The sequence below is a fragment of the Portunus trituberculatus genome, chromosome 40 (genome assembly GCF_017591435.1).
Source record: "Portunus trituberculatus isolate SZX2019 chromosome 40, ASM1759143v1, whole genome shotgun sequence".
NCBI classification, from domain to species: domain Eukaryota; kingdom Metazoa; phylum Arthropoda; class Malacostraca; order Decapoda; family Portunidae; genus Portunus; species Portunus trituberculatus.
The window spans coordinates 20219449-20239548 of record NC_059294.1 but is presented as its reverse complement, the minus strand read 5'-3'; the positions used below and the strand labels follow the sequence as shown (position 1 = coordinate 20239548).

The following is a 20100-nucleotide window of genomic DNA, read 5'->3' as shown; positions in this document are numbered from 1 at the left end:
AAAATATATAACTAATAAAGACATTAATACAAGCAAAAGTAATCAATAGGGACCTTAATACAAGCAAAAGTAATCAATAAGTCACAAGGGGCTTGCTAGAAAACAAGACTTAGTGTTGTCATTTGACCATATACTAGATCAGATAATTATTTGTTTTAGATTTCATTTATTTTTACTTCAATAAAAGATAAGTTTTTAGGAAGTAGGAAGAGGAAGCAGCAATAAATAATAACCAACAAAATTAACCTGGGTCATAGCTGAGCCTATCTTGATTGGTAACTTAAATTTCTAACCTTTTCTAAGTATGATAATCAAATTTCCATTACATACATAATCATTATCTTTATCTCATGACTGACTAAATAATTTTCTTACCATATAAAATTTTGCATTAGCACACTATTACACTAAGGACATGCAGCTACGTCAAATGATAAGTTCTCATTATCATAAGTGAAAGGCCAATAACAACAAGAAAGCTATTAGTCCATCAAGGTGGCAACACACCTGTTTCAAGAATAGTGCTTTAAAACAGGAAGCAATTCTACATATGGTAAAAATCTTAAGGATGCATTTCTTCTGGTGATATCTAAAATTCTTGAGGTTATTAACTTAAGAAAAATTTTGTTAATAAAAAAAGATGTCCTTCAAACAAACCTATATAGAATGGTATTATAAATGTTTATGCAAAGACAAACAGTTTTCCACCATAAGTTATTAAGTTTATAAAAGTAATATATGAAGATTAGAGTAAACTCTGGAACATGTAATAAAAACATGAACACCCAGACAGCCAGAGGCTTGCAAAGATATATGCATGCATGTATAAATGTGAACACACTCAGTTTCACACACAAACAATGTAAACCTTGACATATTTAAGGAAGCTCCCATATGTATTTTCAGCTTTCAATTCCTCCACTTGTAAACAAACCATTAATCATTATTATTTAATATGGATCCCATGCTTTTGTAACAAATAACAAAATCAGTTATTTCTTTTGTCAAGAAAAACTAATTTGTGTGGTGAACCTTACCTCACCACCATCAGTCTGCTCACTACCCCGACGTAACATCTGTCACAATGCATACTAGACAACTTACATCATGCCATTACTTTTAAATTTAATTAGTACCTATTTGTGTTCTTTTATAGTTACGAGGTAATTATACGTCACTTTAAGATAATTTCTAATCATAATTACACTGAATCCCTTGCTCAACACTGGAGGAACCCTTGCAAGTCTTAGCTTTGGTACAAATTTTCCAATAATTCTATTCATAATTAACTTTCTAATCATAATTACACTGAATCCCTTGCTCAACACTGGAGGTACCCTTGCAAGTCTTAGCTTTGGTACAAATTTTCCAATAATTCTATTCATAATTAACTCATTCAGAAGTTGAAATAACAGGGAGGATTGTGTATAGCATCAATCATGATTACAATTTTTTTTCTTACAATCACTGGTCCATTATTCTAGGACACAACATGCTAAGAAGTCACTTGTTATTGTGTCTTAAAAGATGTAAGTCAAGAAATGAGGAGACCAGTGTGGGAGTATGGAAAATGAAAAGAAAGGATTGATTGATTGTTTTTAGGTAGCAAGGAAGTGCTGAGAGATGTCTGGAAGAGCTTTTTGATGATTAAAAGACAACAGAAATAAAGCAAAGTTCCTTACTTACTTACTTAGTGCTGATAAAGTGACTGCTGATTCTATTCCAATCAGCTACCTCTATTTTGAGAACTAATTTTTCTTCATTCTATTTTGAAGGGAACTTTATCAAGTGTAAACCCATTAATTGAGGCATTTCCTGATTAGTAATATATACAGTGGAACCTTGGTAGTAAAACAAATTTTTTTTTACTCCGAACTGGTACAGTTGCCGTAACATTATTAAATTCTCAAGCATTCATTTAATTTCAATTATTACAAGACAATGTCCATTACTAATTCATAGTTCCCATAATACTTCCTTCATTTTTATGTATTTGAAGAAGGGACACAATGGACAAGGCTAATTCAATCTTTGAAATACTGAAGTTAACTATGTTCCATACTGCCATCTGTAGCTCTCCCAGTGACCCAGAACTCCATTTTGCCAGTAGCTTTTCTCAGCATCAAGTTGTCAAAGTGTTACGCTCACCTTCAGTTTGATGGTTAGTGGGTTACTTTGTACAGTTTCCCACACTAGATCAGAGCAAAGAGAATACCTGCACTGTCTAAACAATATATTTTGATAAGTTTCACTAAGTTGATTCAATACATCTTCAGAGCTATAGATATTGCGGAGCAGCTATCTTTGCCGTGGGGAGCTTCTACCATAAACTGTTATGATAGTGCAGTCATATATCCAGGAATGAATTACTCCATTTTTAAACTGATTCCTGTGGAGAAAATAGTTTTGTTTCCAAATATTTAAGATTTTGAACAGCATTCAGGAATGAATTAAGTTTAAGAACCAAGGTTCCATAATACAAAGGATTTTGTTAATCTCTAGTGCCACTTGAATATCTTTATCAGAGCCCTTTTGAATCTACACTTCTCTAATGACTGTAAATTTGAAATCTTAAATTAGCCTGTGGTGACTATATATGTATCTTATGAGCTAATAAACAAGTGTAATTTTTTAGATACGTAGAGACCAGGTGCCAGTGTAATGTAAGTAACTTAAAATTTTGCTGAAATTTTACTTTATGCAGTATAAATTTCACTTTATGCAGTATAAAGTGTGGACAAATTTTCTTAATGAAAGTCATCAAATAGCCAATAAAACAATTTTCATTCAACTCTGGTGCTTGTCGAGTTAAATAAAGATAAGTAAAGATCTAGGGATGGGAAGACTTGCAATGGGAAATAAGAACTTATGAAATGCAATATACAATAACTTGCACCTTCAATTTACATGCCACACCAGCCCTGCAGCTCAATTATTTGCAGATAAAACAGAAAGTACACTTACCTTTGTGCGCAGAGGCTCTGGGAATCCTCCATGTGGTTCTCCAAGATAACCCTGCATAAATTCAATGACAGATTTAGGGAAGCTAAGGTTCTCAGCATTGGCTTCAACATCAGCTGCTGAGAGTTTGTTCTGTACCATGAACTGAGCCAGATCCCCTACAACCTTAGAGGATGGTGTCACCTGAAATCATGACCAATAAAAGAAGTTAATATGAATAATATGAAAGTTATAATTATGTACTAATATCTATCTATATACTGTCCCAGGCATAGCTTCAGACTAAGCAACAAATAAAACAATAAAAAACACATCATTCACTTTCTTGAGTTTTATGAATTTCAAGCTCAAACTTCCAAGAATGCTGACAAATTAAAAATGTATATGCATCATATTCTTTAATGCTTAAACTGTACAATAGGGTTCTGATGATCATCATCATATCTGTGGTCTTCAATTAGTACAAAAAAAAGTTCAATAATTTTTACTGTTATAAGATGAAAAAAGATAGCATGGAAAAGTTTGTCACTTGGAGCCAGTGGGTGGTGAACAGTGAGCTGGTACATTGTTTTTGTGGTGGTGATGAGCAAGCTGATGGACAGATAATTGCTGTGGTGGTGAAGATGCCTAGATAAAGAACTAAACACATGATAAAAAAAAAAAACAGGTGTATCTACTTTTATTCATAGTGACCTAACATAAAGTAAAAGTTTTCTTCTGTAATTTTGAGACATAATCACTTACTTGTAATAAGGCAAAAAGCTTGGACTTTTGCCTTACGAGTTACCAAATGTTATTTCTTGATATAGGAGAGTGAAATATAGGCTGCTAAGTTTGAAAAATAGCCTTCACATTTATCATGTTGCCGTTTATACGTTAAGAATCAGGAAAAAATTTGTAAAGCCTGAAGGAGTAAGAACGATGGAAAAAAGCCAGAAGGAGAAAAAAGTGTTAAAATTTCATACCTTTATGAGATCTCCAAGAAGAAGGTTTGCTTCTCTGTATGCTTTCTTTATGGCTTCAAATTGGTCACCGAGTCCAAGGGAGTATGCCTGAAGAAATGAACATAGTAAAAGCTTTCCAAAAGATGTGTGATTAGTGTGTGTGTGTATGTGTATATATATATATATATATATATATATATATATATATATATATATATATATATATATATATATATATATATATATATATATATATATATATATATATATACTGTATATATATACTTAAATTTGCTTTATTTTCTATATCAAAAGTGAAGTTTAATATAAGGAACTATATTCTAAAGATGGCTTCATTTTTCAAGGAATCTTCATTAGCTGACAACATGATCCAATGTTGTCATTACAAAATTTATATCTATTTTTCATGAGTAATTCACAATATCTACTTCTTTTCCAATCCAACTGTCATAATCATCTAAATGACCATTTCACTACTTTATTCTCAATGCATAAGAAACAATGGCAGAATAAAACATCATCCTAACCAGCTATAAAGAATTAATCAATGTCTCTGTATTTGTCAAAATCCTGCAGGATCTCAATGTAATGTTGTTATAAACTTTGTTTTAAAGACCTCATCCATTCCAATTTGGTGTCTAGACATCTTGCGCCAATACTGCTGCTGCTGAACACTGTGACAGTCCTCTTTTTCATATCCATGTCCTTGTGTCTTAAATGCATCCATACCACATGTACACATATGATGCATCAAAATTTCTATTTAATGTATCTAATTCAAATGCCTTAGTAACAAGATTACTACTTTTCCATTCTGAATTTCTCCTTTCCTTGGGTTTATTGTGCATTTACTTTAATTTTTCTTCAAGCTTCCTTATGTACAGCTCACAAATAGTGATGTTGCATTGTGGTGGCCCATGCTAATCTGGAAGTGCATTTTGCTTAAGGTGGTAATTCGATGACTCGATATCAATATCGGTTTTTTGGCTCTCCCATTGCTATTTTTTCACCGAATTCAATAATATTTATACACAAGGTGTACGTTTATGGTGTACGTCTTCAGTGTTAATTTGGTACACAAATGTGGCGTAGTTTTTTTGCAATAAATATTTTTTCGGCGATAAGAAAATAATTCAAAATACCATTATAAAATCAAAACTAATAACAGTGTGGCAATTTCCTCTTAACCACATATAATATACATAACAACAAATAAATGTTAGCATCGGCATACACATAACCTATGTTATAACAATTTCATTACACGCCAAATTGTTACCTTTTTTTCATCAAAATTTGAGTTTATAAGCCTGTTGTAAATTTATTTGAGTGAGTTCATGCATTATCATGCTAGCATTTGTTAAGATGAGGTTGTTGATCATTTTGCTGCAAAAATTTTTGAAATTGACCAATTACTGAAAAAGTTATTCAACAGTATATGCTGAAAAACTGAAAGTCGAGAAAACGCATTTTTCTGTGAACATCTTCAAAACCCCACATAACTCGCTTCCTCACTGGGCAACGGTTTCCTAGCAGGTGGGCTTTAAGATAGGAGGTACCCTAAAAAGTATCCCCTTTAGCCCATAAATTCCCGTGAAAAGCCCACATGGTATAAAAAAAAAAAAATAACTCACTCCAATATGTACCAAACTCAGATATGTACTTACATAATCCCTTGACAACTGCTTGGAGGCTGGTAGTGGCTGTTTAGATAGTTTCAGGCCATGTTACATCATGGCCTTACACGTGGCATTGTCACAATTTGGGAACCCAACACGTGTAAAATACGATCAACAGGTAGGCTGCACGCACGCGCACTCCCTAAGGCTGTATCGATTGGTACTGAGGGAGTAGCGTCTTCCTCACCCTCACTGCCTGATACTAAACTATCGTACATCACGCAAAAATAAATAAAACAGCTCCAAAAAAAATAATAAATACAAGCAAAACAAAGACTAGAAGAAAAAGGGGCGTATGCACGCTTGGGTATTGAAAGGGCCGGCCCTTTAAACCCGCCATTACCAGGTAAGCAGTGCGTTATGTGCCTGGCAACTTCGGCCATGGCTTCCCTCTCCAGAGACGAACCCAAGTACCAAGTTTCCAATTTTTCAATTTTTTTGACCAAATTAACGAATTTCCACCTTAATGCCTTTCATCAAGTATAAAAAATCAAGTTAATGGTATCTCAATGGCATCTTTCCTCCTCTTTTACAATCATGTTAATAATGATCAGTATAGTTGGTTACCAGTATCATTATTCATTGTGTCTAGTAAATGCGTGATGGCTTCTGGTCTTGGAATGAAATTGATTTTGTTCTGTTTGTGTCATGGTGCTTGTAGTGATGAATACCAGTCATGATAATATCATTCAATCAGTGTCAATCTTTACCCAATGGCTTCTAGCTTCTGTATAAAAGCAATTGAATTCTACTTCAACTCTTGCAGCAAGGTAGCTGAGGAGAAGTAGTAGGTTACCACCCCTTGTGGCTGTGGAAATACAATTCTTCAATGCCTCCTTTTGATGAATTTTTGTATGAGGTTTTGCAAGGTTTAATTTGGTTCTAATTTGCATGCTTTACCGATTATGTCACCTAAGAGGCTAAGACAATGAATACCTACACTGGCAACTAATATTGGTCATTGTTCTTACCAACATTACTAAAGAGCAGAGATGTACTTGAGATACCAATGAGTCAATTTGTCTGAGGTCATTTTTATGCTATTGATGTTCATTAAATTCAAGTGTTATAATTCAATTATTGAAGTGAAAGATACATATGAACGTATCTTGTGCATGAATATATTTCAGTTTACATGGCTCACCTGGAATTGTAGATTGGTGTACTGGCCTCCAGGAATTTCATTCTGGTAAACGTCTGCATTTCCAGACTTCATTGTTACAGCGCACTCAAAGGGAGCATAGAGGGTCCGGGTCTGTTCCCAAAATGCTGAATACTCACTGATGTTACTCAAATTCATGCCAGTATCAAGATCATGTCCCATCAGACTAGCCACCACAGCCCCCATAGAGGGTTGAGAGGTCATGCCAGACATGGAATCAACAGCCACATCAACAGCATCAGCACCAGCATATGCACACTCCAGCATGGAAGCCACACCTGAAATATGTGGAGTTAACTGTTACCATTACCATACAAATAAGGATGCTGAGAGAAAATAATTACAAATACAAAACAAGTAGATTTTTGCTATGGAATTTAAGAAATTTATAGGTCTTACCTGCCCCAGAGGTATCATGAGTGTGTACATGGATTGGCATATCAGGATATTTGTCACGCAAAGATGAGATGAGCAATTTGGCAGCTTGAGGCTTCAGAAGTCCTGCCATGTCCTGAAAATAGGTTGGAACATCATTATGTTTTGAAACCAAATAAACCACATGAGATAACTCATTTTCCACATGTGGTGCTCTGACTGTGTATTAAAATCACAACCAAGAAGATTGGCATTTCAGTCCCCTTCTGTACACAAATAGAAGATGGTGTAGGGCCCTCACAATCCACAAAATTCTAACCTCTAGTTGGTTTGGAGCCATGCTTCATGATCCCAGGAAAGGGTCTATGATAACAACAAAGGGTGGTAAATTACTGAGACTACTCAATAAGTAAAGAAAAACAAATACAAATGCTCTTCACAAACAATGGTGGGCAAATTTTTGTATAAGAAAACTCTTCAAAGCAAAATATTTTAAGGATTTCTCATAAGAGGAATTATATTTATATATATCTATCAGTTAATAATCTAAAATCACTACTTTTGAAGTGATGAAATTGCCTACAGAAACCAGGCTTTGTTAAATACTTAAATGAAGTGCAAAAATAGTGTTTTATTATTTCCAATAAATACTTTTGTATTCACTATGATAGTATAAATTTCACATTTTCAAAACAATAAAATGACTATATAAATCGACAATATCATCTTCTCTTGATACCTTGATACATAGAACATGTGTTCCAGCCTTAACCAACTCCTCAGCCAAGTTCATGTAGTAGTGAAGAGTGTATTTTGTCCTGCTTTGGTCACTGATGTCCCCAGAGTATGAAATGGCAGCTTCCACAACACCACCTGAAAATAACTGACTGTAATTCAGTGTCCTTCAGTTCTTCCCAATGAGCATATATTCTTTGAAGTAAACTTAATTTAGATTACAATTATCATCTTGTAAGTGCACATCCCTTACCAGCATTCCCCACTGCCTCAACACCTAGTATCAAGTTCGGCAAATAGTTGAGGGAGTCAAATACTCGGAAGATATCCATTCCTGCTTTCACTGACAGCTCACAGAATCTGGAGAAAAGGATGTTTAATTAAATGAGCTTCATGCTCTAGCTTAATTCATGGTTTGTTCAAAAGAATCTGGCATAAAATTTTCTTGGAAACAAATTAGAGCTAAGAGACAAGTGGTGTATCAGACTGGGCACTAAAGGAATGTAAACAGCTGTTAGATCCAATTTGGGAAATAGTTACAAATTCATTAAAAGAAGGGAGAGTACCACTAGTATGGAAGAGAGCCAGCATAATCCCAACATTCAAAGGAAGAAAGTCAACTGAGCCATTAAATTACAGACCGGTGTCACTTACAAGTGCTGTGGGGAAGATATGTGAAATTGTTATCAAAGAAAAATGGGTTAAATATCTGGAAAAAGAACAAGTTATATCAAACAAACAATTTGGGTTCAGGACAGGATGGTCATGTGTGTTGAACTTATTAAGTTTCTGCTCAAGAGTAATAGAAGGACTTGAGAGCAGAGATGGATGGGTGGACATGATATACCTGGTCATAAAAAAATTGAGAGCATATAGGAGGACTGAGAGGAACTTTGTTAGATTAGATAAGAGATTACTTGAAGGACAGAGACATGAGAACCATGATCAGATACATACTCATCTTGGAGTAAAGTAACAAGTGAAGAGCCACAAGGGTCAGTGTTAGCCCTCATTATGTTCCAGGTATACGTAAATGACATACAAAATGGGGTAAACAGTTACATTAATTTGTTTGCTGATGATGCAAAATTGCTAAGAGTAATCAAAACCTGAGAGGACTGTTTGCTACTGCAGGAAGATATAAATAAAATCTACAAGTCGAGTAAGAAGTGGAAATTAGAGTTCAAAGCCAAGAACTGTCATGTAATGGAATTGTGAAGGAGTAAGAGAAGACCGGTATGGAACTATCTGATTGGAGAGGAACAAATAATGAAGACTTAAGAGGAAAAAGATCTGGGAGTGATTATACAGGAAAGTTTGAACCCTGAAAAAACACAAAGATATTTGGATTAGCATACAAAATGTTGACTAATATTAGAGTAGCATTTCATTTCATGGACAAAGATATGATGAAAAAAATTATTACAAGCATAATACATCCAAAGCTGGAATATCCAGCAGTGGTGTGGTGACTGAGCTCTAAAAAAGATACAAGAAGATTAGAATGGATCTAAAAGATAGCTACAAAGATGGTGCCAGAACTAAGGTCCCTAACACATGAAGAAAGGCTGAAGGAAATGGGACTGCCAACCTTACAAAATAGAAGAGAATGAGGAGACTTAATAACAATGTATAAAATAGTAAATGACATTGAAAAAATAGACAAGGAAGACCTGGTGCTGGTGACAGAAGAAGCTAGAAGGATAAGAGGACATGTAAAGATTAGGATGAGGCAGTGTGTGAAGGATATTGGAAAATACAGTTTTCCACATAGAATGGTGGCAAAGTGGAATGCATTGAGTGATGAAGTTGCTACAGCACATGATGTGCATAACTTTAAAGAGAAATTGGATAAATGGAGACAGGACATTATGAGCCCTGCTTAAAACCTGTACAATACAACTAGGTAAATAAAATTAAGTACATAAAGCCTTGACCTTAACAGCCATGGTGAAATTACAAAGGCAACAAAAAGGACAGCAGATACTGCCACATGCTTAATAAGTCAGTTGTGTAAACACTAATCTTAGTGCTAGCAATGCCGTGGCACATGTGGCCATTTTGTATTCAAACGGCTCCAACAATCATTCAAATGACTTGGGCAATGTAAGAGCTATCGGGGATATTTTAGCCAAGGTATAACCTGAGTGGCTTAGAATTACTCAATGAATGGGCAAAAATGTCTACCATTGCACTTGAGATATGTTGAAAAAAGATTTTTTCGATATCTGGCTCATTCAGATCCAACTTAAGCCGAGTTTACTGTACAGCATAATACGTTAAAGCATCACTTACTTGTACACAGCATTATCAGGGTAACTTGTGTACCCAACACCATTAGCCCCTCTGAGGAGCATCTGGAATGGAATGTTGGGAATTTGTTTCCGCATGGCCTCCAGCCGTTCCCATGGACACTCGTGAAGGAACCTGAGAGCTACATCAAAGGTGGCACCACCCCAGTTCTCCAGGGAGTACAGTCCATTGAAGTTGTGTGCAACATACGGTGAGATCTGAAATCATAAATTTTTTTATTTGTTGTAAGAGCTCTGCATAAATATGTATAGATATTTACAGCAAATGAAAAACGTGTTTTTGCAGAATACCTTAAGCAAGTCGTGAGTGCGGACCCTAGTCGCCAAGAGAGACTGATGTGCATCCCTGAATGTTGTGTCCATTAGAAGGAGTCCCTTGTGATTCCGGACAGCTTTAGCGAAACCTTCTGGCCCCTCTGCCACCAATACATCCCGAAAGCCTCGAGGAGGATCAGTAGCTGGTCAATTCAAAAGAAACAAAATTAATAATGGATAAAACATTACATGATGGACAATATAGACTTATTGTCCGAAGAGACCATATAAATATATCAATAAGATTGGCAAAGGTGAAAAAACTAAGAGAAGCAAATTTCTTTTCTGATGCATCTTGATATTAATATTTTGAGACAGTTTAAATCATAGGCAGGAAGAAATACATAAACAAAGAGAGAATTACAGAGTTTATGAATAAGATGAAAAGTGAAGACACTTATTAACTAGGATTTTTATAAGACTATATAGGGAGTCATTATGGTATAATGGTGCTTTACTGGGCTGTAGATTTTTGTCAAGCATACAAGTTTAAATCATGGCCAAAGTGTAAGTTCAGAGGTTAACAATGACATGTTTACTTAGAACAACAGTTTCCAAATGACGAAGCCAAAGTCCTCAATTTGGAGGAACTATCCTATCCTTATGAGAGAGAGAGAAATCTGATTTACTTCAGACTTTGCTTACAAGCTCAAGTAAATATTTCAACCAACCTGCAGGACTTTCTGGAACTACAGGATGGACTTCTGCAGGTTTGAGTCCTGTGGCCAAGGGAGTAAGAGGGCCATTTACCAGAACATTTCCTAAATAGTTAAGCAGTTTTTGGGCACGGTTCTGTGAAGGCTGGAATTGGAACAGCTGAGGATTTTCATCAATGAATGTAGTATCAATTGTACCATTGAGGAACTTCTGGTTTTCTAGCACATTGAGGAGGAAGGGAATGTTTGTCTGAAAGGGAAAATGTATCTTTACTCTTCTTACAAAGTTATGAGATACATAACTTTATGATAAATATTATCTGACTTATGAATAATTTCAGGTTTAACCGAGATGACATCATTGTCTTTTTGTAGTCTGTTACGGGACACAGATAGAAATGCATTCCAATACAATAATGAAAAGTTGTATAAAGCAATGAACCATGGATAACATGATGTAATACAGAGATCAAAGAAATACTACACGGAACATTTTTTCTTCAAACAAAACACAAAATACCTAGAAAGACCTGAGTTCACATACCTAAGAATAATGGGAGAACATTGAGTAACAAATATCAATGAGAGAAGAGGGTGGATACTTAGACAGGGTAGGCACTTCCTCGCTCAGTTAAGTGGAAATGTCAAGCCAACACTAATGATACTATCAATATTATTTCTGTGCAGAGTTATACAGGTTGAACCTCCCAAATCTGGCAACCACTGGACCTTAAGACTTGCCGGACCATGGAAAATTCTGAACTATAGGTGGTCCCCAAAACACCCTCTATATACTTACCCTGCATTATACATGTGTAGCTGTAACATTGTTTTGATGTATGATAGTTGTACATGAAAAATATACATGCAGAAGTATATAGAAAAACACGTAGTTGTAAATTAAGTTCAGCATGGAAAATTTTTGCCTGCACCATTATCATCTCGCTGAACACAGGGACGTTACCAGCGCACCGAAGCTTAAACCACTGTATGAGAGCACTGTCAAAATCACTGCTTTTACCCTCCATAAGTGTTCTACGAATTTCCATGTTCTTCTTGCTCACACTCTCACTGTAAAACTTGAGAAGTTGATTCTTCTGCTTTTTAATATCATAGATGGTTGATGAGCCAATGTTGTACTGTTGGCATCTTTATCTAGCTTCCTCAATAGGTCCACTTCCTGTTGCACTGATATCATCATATGTTTGCGCTTTTTCTTTGGTTCACACACAATATCACTTCCTGGTCGCTTGCAAGCCACGTTTAGGGGCAAATATTACAGAAATTTTTTTTTATGCACCTGGGGGGTTAGTGCTTGCAATGAGCGGCAGCGTGGTACTGATCCAAATTTTGACCCAGAATGCCCGGGCTCCAAAACACAGTACAGCGCCGCCGTGTCCTAGCGGCGGTCTGGCAAATTACTCCGGCCAAGTAAAAAATTACAGCAAACAAAAATTTTGCCGGATTACAGGTGTTGCCGGATGAAAGAATACCGGATTAAGGAGGTTCAACCTGTACTTACTACTTCCAGTCACTGATGTTAAGTTCTTATTGATTAGACTTGTTTCCTGAACTGTAGAAATTTCTTTCCTATGTATGAATGGCCTTAAAACTGTAGCAAAATAAACAATACATATTAGGTAACATTATTTTAGGTAAGATACTGACCTTTACCCCACGGATTCTGAACTCTCGTAGGGAACGATTCATCTTGGCTGCTGATGCATGCAGGTCTGATGCCCTTGATATGACTTTCATGAGTAAAGAGTCATAATATGGGGATATGATGGCACCAGCATATGCAGAAGCACCATCAAGACGGATTCCCATACCCTCACCACTACGGAACACCTTAAAAGTGGAAATGGAATATTTTGTATGAAAGCCAGTCATTTCTCATGTAATTGGACTTCCTTGATTCAATAGATCATTGTTAATAGCAACAGCATATCCTTACCTCTAGTCTTCCAGTATCTGGTTGAAAGCCTTTAGCAGGATCCTCTGTTGTGACTCTGCACTGAATAGCACAACCCTGAGCAGTAATTCTATCCTGAGTCATTCCAAGCTCAGGCAGAGTCATTCCCTCAGCAATGCGGATTTGAGATTGGACCAAGTCAATCCTTTAAATAGAAGGAAATTCCATTGTTAATGTTTTGAAGTAGTAAAAATCTGCATATACCTAAACTTTAATCTATCATGTAACATCTATATTTAAATTCCAAATTCATTTGAAAGAAAAAGCACACGTCTTCTCTAGCTGCACATCCTAGACTAAAAGACAATAATAGTATTAAATTCCCCTTCCCTGTCCTGTCCCCAACCTCATCCATGTGGCTGAAGTAGGTGAGAACAACCCTGTCCCCATTCCCATTCCTGGTAACCTACATGGTAGCCAAAATTAATGTTGGCAGCTCTTTTAAACCAAAAATTCTGAGAAATGAGACAATGAATGCATTCCTTGTCTACATTTTCACTAATAGACATTAGATAATGATAAATAATGCATGAAGTTCATGATCTACAAGTAAACAGTAAATGAAAAATCAGAGACATGTTGGTGGTCTTGAAAAGGTAGGGGTCGCAGAGACAGGCTAGGTCTACTGGTACAAGTTGTTAATTATGCCACACTGAGTCATTTATGCATTTACAAGTGTATACACCACTGTCTAATGTTTCCTTGTCACACTCTCTATCACGCTTTGTCAGAGATGCTCACTTTTATGAGCTGTGTGAGTGTGTGTATTTACCTAGTTGTACTTACATAGTTGTGTTTTACAGGAAGAGAGCTATGCTCATGCTGTCCAGTCTCCATGTGTGTGTGTGTTATGAAATACTGATGATTGTCTCATCCTGAGCTGACATTTTAATTACAACACATGTTAAGTTAAGAATTGATATAAAATGAAGACTTGAGATCACTGCAATGTAAACAATCATTATAAAAACCAGTCTTGTCAATGGTCTATAGAAGTATAAAGCTAAATACCCAGTGATCTCTTCTGTGACGGTGTGTTCCACTTGCAGGCGAGCATTGACCTCTATGAAATAGTAATTCCCTTGGTTATCCAGCAGGAACTCAACAGTGCCAGCATTCTCATAGCCAACACTTTTACACAGCTTCACTGCATCAGCTGCCATAGCTTCCCGCACCTGTTGTAAGTTTTAGCTCATATAGAAAATACATCTTAATGTTGCATTATTTTTGCAACAAAGTATTTAATTTACAAGCTTCTTTTCTATGTAACCATTTTTTCAAGTTAACTGAAACACTAGGCTACTTTTTCCTACAACAGATCAATAGTAATATTTCTTTCCCTACCTTTTTATCTAAGTTGGGAGCTGGGGCCACTTCAACTAACTTTTGGTGCCGCCTCTGCACAGAACAGTCTCGCTCGTACAGGTGCACCACATTGCCCGCCTTGTCTCCCAGCACCTGCAACTCAATGTGCCTTGGCTTTTCGATGAACTTCTCAATAAACATGGCACCATTCCCGAAGGCTGCCTCAGCTTCTGAAGATGCACGGCGGAAGCTTTCCTTCACCTCCTTTTGAAAGGAAAAAAAAAAAAAGCCTCTTTATTATCATCACTCCAATGCACTTTTCCCTTTCTCATTATTCACATTTTATTGCAAGCATACTTGATCAAAATTTTACACCTTCCCAAGAAAACTTTCAAATCAATGATCTTCAGCTACTTTATTCATCCTGTAACATGAGATCCTAGTTATCAATGAATAGATGACTTATGCAAGACACTTCAAGAATGAAAGACATTTATATTTATATCTTAATAAATAAAGTTGTGAGGTATCCATGGTTAAAGATCACAAACTAAAATATTAGACTGAAGAAGACAAGAAATATGATGTTATGTAAATCAAACACACGCACACACATGGATTGATACCACCTCAGTGTAATTCCCACCATCACTACAATATCAGACATAGATTGGATTAAGCAACAGCATGTAAATGAGCAAGAGAGAGAGAGTACAAAAGTACCAATTAAAATGGTGCCAGAACTTGGGGAATTATTATGAAGAATGATTAGAAAAATTAGGCCTGCTAACATTGGAACAGGAGAAAAAGAGATTTGATGACTATCTACAAGATGGTAAATAATATGGAAACAGTGTGAAAAACTGTTACTCAGAGCCAACCAATAACTAAAGTAGAAAGTTATGGAAAGAAAATATTGAAACAAAACAGAAGAATAATTTTCCACAAAGACGCATTGAAGTTTGGAATGGACTGAAAGAGATAGTTTTGGTGAAAGAATTGGACAAATCAAAACAAAAATTAGACATATATAAAAGGTAATAGATCAATGACTGTAGTGTAGTCTGAGCAAAGATGGCTGATGGAAGGTATCAAATAATCCATTTATATTATATGATTTACACACTGACAATGAACAAGCAAAGAAACTTAAGTGAAAAAAAATATATATAATCATGGATGGAACAGCAACAAACTAGTAAGGTGACCTATGCATAAGAGAAGAGTGAGCAGATGAAGAAAGAGAGCACATATTTAAAAGAGGATGTGATCATTCATGCAAGGACAATAAATGACCAAAACCAAAGTGTGGGAAAACTTTAGCTGTGATGAGTCAATAATGATTAATTAATAAGTACTAATCAAAGAAATCACTGTGATATGTAAGACAAAAAGAATGGAAAAATAGAGGTATAAACAACAGCACTTTTGTTCATTCCTGGGAATTGCAGTAGTGTGTTGTTGAGCTAGAATCACACATATCGAACAGGCAAGGTGAAAAATATTCAAAATGAATAATGAGAGACTAGGAGGAGATAAGATAATATTGGAGTTGCATGAACTGTAGCTAATGTCATATCGAGTGTTATGGACAAATGCAGTCCACCATCCTCAAGCAGCCATTCAATCTGTACTCCCAGCCACACAAAAACACCAATAAGTCAGATAATAACATCATTTCAAAGACAACTATAGGCATTCCTTATGATGTTTCTGTTATGCTTCTAAGTAAGATATTAAATTTAATAAGACTAACTCTTTTTGCAATAAAAAAAAAAAAAAGTCATGTGAGCATAACTTCTTTCCCAATCAAACAATAGAAAAGTACTTCTAAGTAAAATTGCATACACAAGTACTTCTAAGTGAAATTGCATACACAAATACACACAGTAGTACACACAGAGATATATGTACATACATAAAAAAAAAATTAAATAAAAATAAAAACAAACAATAAAAACAAACAAATAAATAAAAAAAAATACTGAACTTTGTAAAAAGACAAATAGGTAAATACTTACACTTAGTTCTCGCACCACTCTCATGCCTCTACCACCACCTCCATAAGCTGCTTTAAGCATGACTGGCAGGCCATACTTCACACAAAACTCATATGCCTCATCTGCTGAGATTATGGGATGATCTGTACCTGGAACCACTTGTACACCTGGAAAAATTAAATGAGACTACATGAACAAATTAATGAATGACATTAACAGCTTTATGAGTGTACACTGTATGGAATGGAGGAAAATTTTGAGTGAAAACTGTATTATTAATGAGGTAAGTAAGAAAGTGACACAGTTAATACGTGTGATAAAAACAAATAACTGCAAAAGATGTGCAAAGTTTAAATGCAAATATAGTATAAAAAGTTTGCAAGTTCAGAAAGGTGGAAAAGTGGGTGATGGACTTAATGTACGGTAGGGAGGTAAGCAAATTATTAATCTGTGAACAACTATTGAGGTGGGGTATGACACATAATTTTTTTGTGTCTGGTAAGTGGAAGAGAATTATGAAAGAAAGCAAGATCAACAGCCCAATAGTAAACCTACTATACATTTCAGAGGTGGACAAACGGTGTTTTTTGCATATCTCCTAAATGAATCGTTGGATGAGTATGATATTTCAACACACTACCTTGAACATCTGTTCGTAATTTATGGTTAACATACCACAGTGCTATATGTGTTATGTGAGGAGTTTACTCGTGAAAAATAACACAAAGCCGATGAGTCATGTTGACGCATTCGAATGAAAGTGTGCCCCCCGCCACACACCCACCCAAACCATTCCTAACCACTACTACGTCTCCCCCATCTCGGAAGTCCTCGCCCTCTTTATCCCTCCTCTCCTCTCCCTAGCTCCTCGCCTCCCTCACTCCTGTGTCCCTCCCTACTTCTCCCACCACTGTATTTATACATTATAATGTTCTGTAAGTGTGTATGTAGATATGATTATTAACGAGTATGGTACTATTTCATGAAGGCAAGAAGTGGTTCACGTTGATAATTACTGTACAACAGCATGTTTACGTGTAGTATATAGAAGAGCCATGTTTGCAGTCGTTATGGTCAACCATGTGAACATGATGTGCTGGAATTACCTGTGACCTGGACCTTCTACTGTTAGGAAAAGTTGATACTCTTATTGCGTACTGTCTACCTATTGATCATAAAAAGTGGTCCAGTTTATATATAATATTATTTTGTTGTTAGATACGTTGCTTATTATCCAGCTATACGGCCATTAACAGCGGAATTAGCTATTGCTTTCACGGTCGTTTGACCCACTCTGGTTTTCATGTCCACATATACCAGCAATTGTATTAAATAATACTATTAATGTATGATATGTATGTACATACTGACGTATGTAACTATTATACCTATACGTATGTAATTACAATAGGGAAAAAAAATCAAAGGTGGAAGGCTGATGGTGTGAATAGGGGGTGAAGAGGAAGCGGGAAGAGGGTCATGCGATACTGGGGTAGAGAAGGAGTGGTCTGGGGGTTCTTCAGGGTGGTGGTGGTGGTGGTGGTGGAGGGGTTAGACGAGTACCCCACACTCGTCCGATTCTGTATAACACCTTTGATATGATGACTGGATTAGGCGTAATATCACTCAGTAAACTCCTCACATAACACATATAGCACTGTGGTATGTTAACCATAAATTACGAACGGATGTTCAAGGTAGTGTGTTGAAATATCATACTCATCCAACGATTCGTTTAGGAGATATCTGCAAAAAACACCGTTTGTCCACCGCTGAAATGTATAGTAGATGTCCTGTGCCGCCACACACAGAAGGAGACTGGACAGCATCCAACGCCGCGCCATACGGCTAGTAGATGCTGCAATACCACCTCACCCAGAGCCTGAGCGTCCCTTGATTCACTGGAACACCGCAGAGATGTGGCGGCAATCGTAGTGTTCCATAAGGCACAGGTGCAAAGAGTGCCACATCTGGCAGGGCTGCGTCATCCTCTGAGAGTCACCGCACGGAGCACGAGAACGGTGCTCAATGGTGGTGACGCCGTAGAGGTGCCGCGATCCCACGGGTGTCAGCATCAACGCACCTTCGCAGGACGCGTCTCCAGGATGTGGAACTTGTTCACGGCCGCGGTGCCTCACGTCCAGGAGATGAACACACACAGTGTCAAACTGATGGCACATAAGTGGAGACAGACACTGCCAACTCCTCTGACACTCTTTGTGACGTGACACTCAGTGTAGTGCAGTGCGTGAATAGTGCTAGTGAAGTGAAAAGAACATAGAGAAATAGATTGTAGTACCCTTAGAATAGGTAGCACACGACAGTGCGCCTTTGGGTACATGTTTTTCTGTATAAATTATGTTTAAAAAAAAAAAAAAAAAAGAGAGAGAGAGAGAGAGAGAGAGAGAGAATATCAAATGAGAAAACCAAGTTAAGCCAAGTGAGGCTTTTTTTTTAAGAGGGTTACTGGCCAAGAACAACAAGTTAAATAATAAATAATAAATAATAATAATAATAATAATAATAATAATAATAATGATGGTGATGATAACAATAATAATAATAATAAGAAGAAAGGCTTGCTCAAGTGCTAGTCCACCTAGGGGTCAAAGAGGATATGTGAAAATTGTAGGATGTTTCTATAATATACTAGTTGCTGCTAATGAAATGAAAATATGTGCCTAGTGAAACTCCAAGACAGAAAGGCTATAATGACATTAATTTCCTTACCAGCATTAATGGCAGTCTGACGGGCAGCCACCTTGTCTCCCATCCGCTGCACAACTCGAGGTGAGGGTCCAATGAAACGCAAGTTGTTTTCGATACAAGCTTGAGCAAAGTCTGAACGTTCAGAGAGGAACCCATAACCAGGATGGATGGCATCAACATCATTTTCCTGTTAATAATAAGAGGTTTAAGTTCAAATTTCTACAGCATGAAACTAAAACTATTTACAATATTGATACGTAATATCACTATTATTTTGACTGTACTATATATGCTTCAATTAAGGTATTATGTACTTAAGCAAGTAAATAAATTTAGCTAAAGAATTTACTCTAGCACTTCATGCTATGTTTCTTCTCTACATCCTTAATGGCACTCATATTCTATTTAATACTATATGTATAGAGTAACATACTTAATTATCAGACAATTACTAAGCCTATTTCATCTGCACAAAATTTTATGCTGTTCAGTTTTAATAAACATTTGTTAATCTCTCCAACATGTATGTATAAACATGGAATGGTAACAATAAAAAAAAAAAAAAAAAAAAAAAAAAAAAAAAACACCACAGGCAATGAGCTACACATAACAATATGGAACTATGTATATACATACACAATAATACCAGTACTTCATTTGTAAATCATGCTATTATCTGTAGGACCAAATACAACTATATTAATGGATATCTGTATGTTCAATTTCTTTACATATCAATCTTTTCTGTAACTTTACATAAAATCTTGACAAAACATCTCTTTATTCACCTGATACAGCAATGGCAATGGTACCTTGACAATGTTCTCATTCACTGTTTTTGCAAAATGCAAAAATAATGCATTAGTAAAAGCTGCCAAGATAATCCTTTTGGTACAACTCAATATAAAGTAAGGCATATCTGAAAAAAATGCATAATTTCAATAATGTTTC

The 20100-nt window shown here is 36.1% G+C and overlaps 1 protein-coding gene across 6 annotated transcripts in view; it reads right to left on the bottom strand.

The window, feature by feature from the left end:
- The window catches only part of LOC123516208 (pyruvate carboxylase, mitochondrial-like), a 58866-nt gene that overhangs the window by 15645 nt on the left and 23121 nt on the right, over positions 1-20100 (bottom strand). For all 6 annotated transcript variants that reach the window (XM_045275406.1, XM_045275410.1, XM_045275409.1 and 3 more), the window contains 15 exons: positions 19171-19336; positions 16462-16607; positions 14480-14704; positions 14147-14310; positions 13118-13280; positions 12829-13011; positions 11176-11410; positions 10481-10647; positions 10173-10387; positions 8131-8237; positions 7882-8015; positions 7167-7278; positions 6750-7045; positions 3927-4013; positions 2965-3144 (listed from right to left, as the gene is read on the bottom strand). In XM_045275406.1, the coding sequence (XP_045131341.1) occupies positions 2965-3144; positions 3927-4013; positions 6750-7045; positions 7167-7278; positions 7882-8015; positions 8131-8237; positions 10173-10387; positions 10481-10647; positions 11176-11410; positions 12829-13011; positions 13118-13280; positions 14147-14310; positions 14480-14704; positions 16462-16607; positions 19171-19336 (2580 nt within the window). The remainder of the gene's footprint in view (positions 1-2964; positions 3145-3926; positions 4014-6749; positions 7046-7166; positions 7279-7881; positions 8016-8130; positions 8238-10172; positions 10388-10480; positions 10648-11175; positions 11411-12828; positions 13012-13117; positions 13281-14146; positions 14311-14479; positions 14705-16461; positions 16608-19170; positions 19337-20100) is intronic.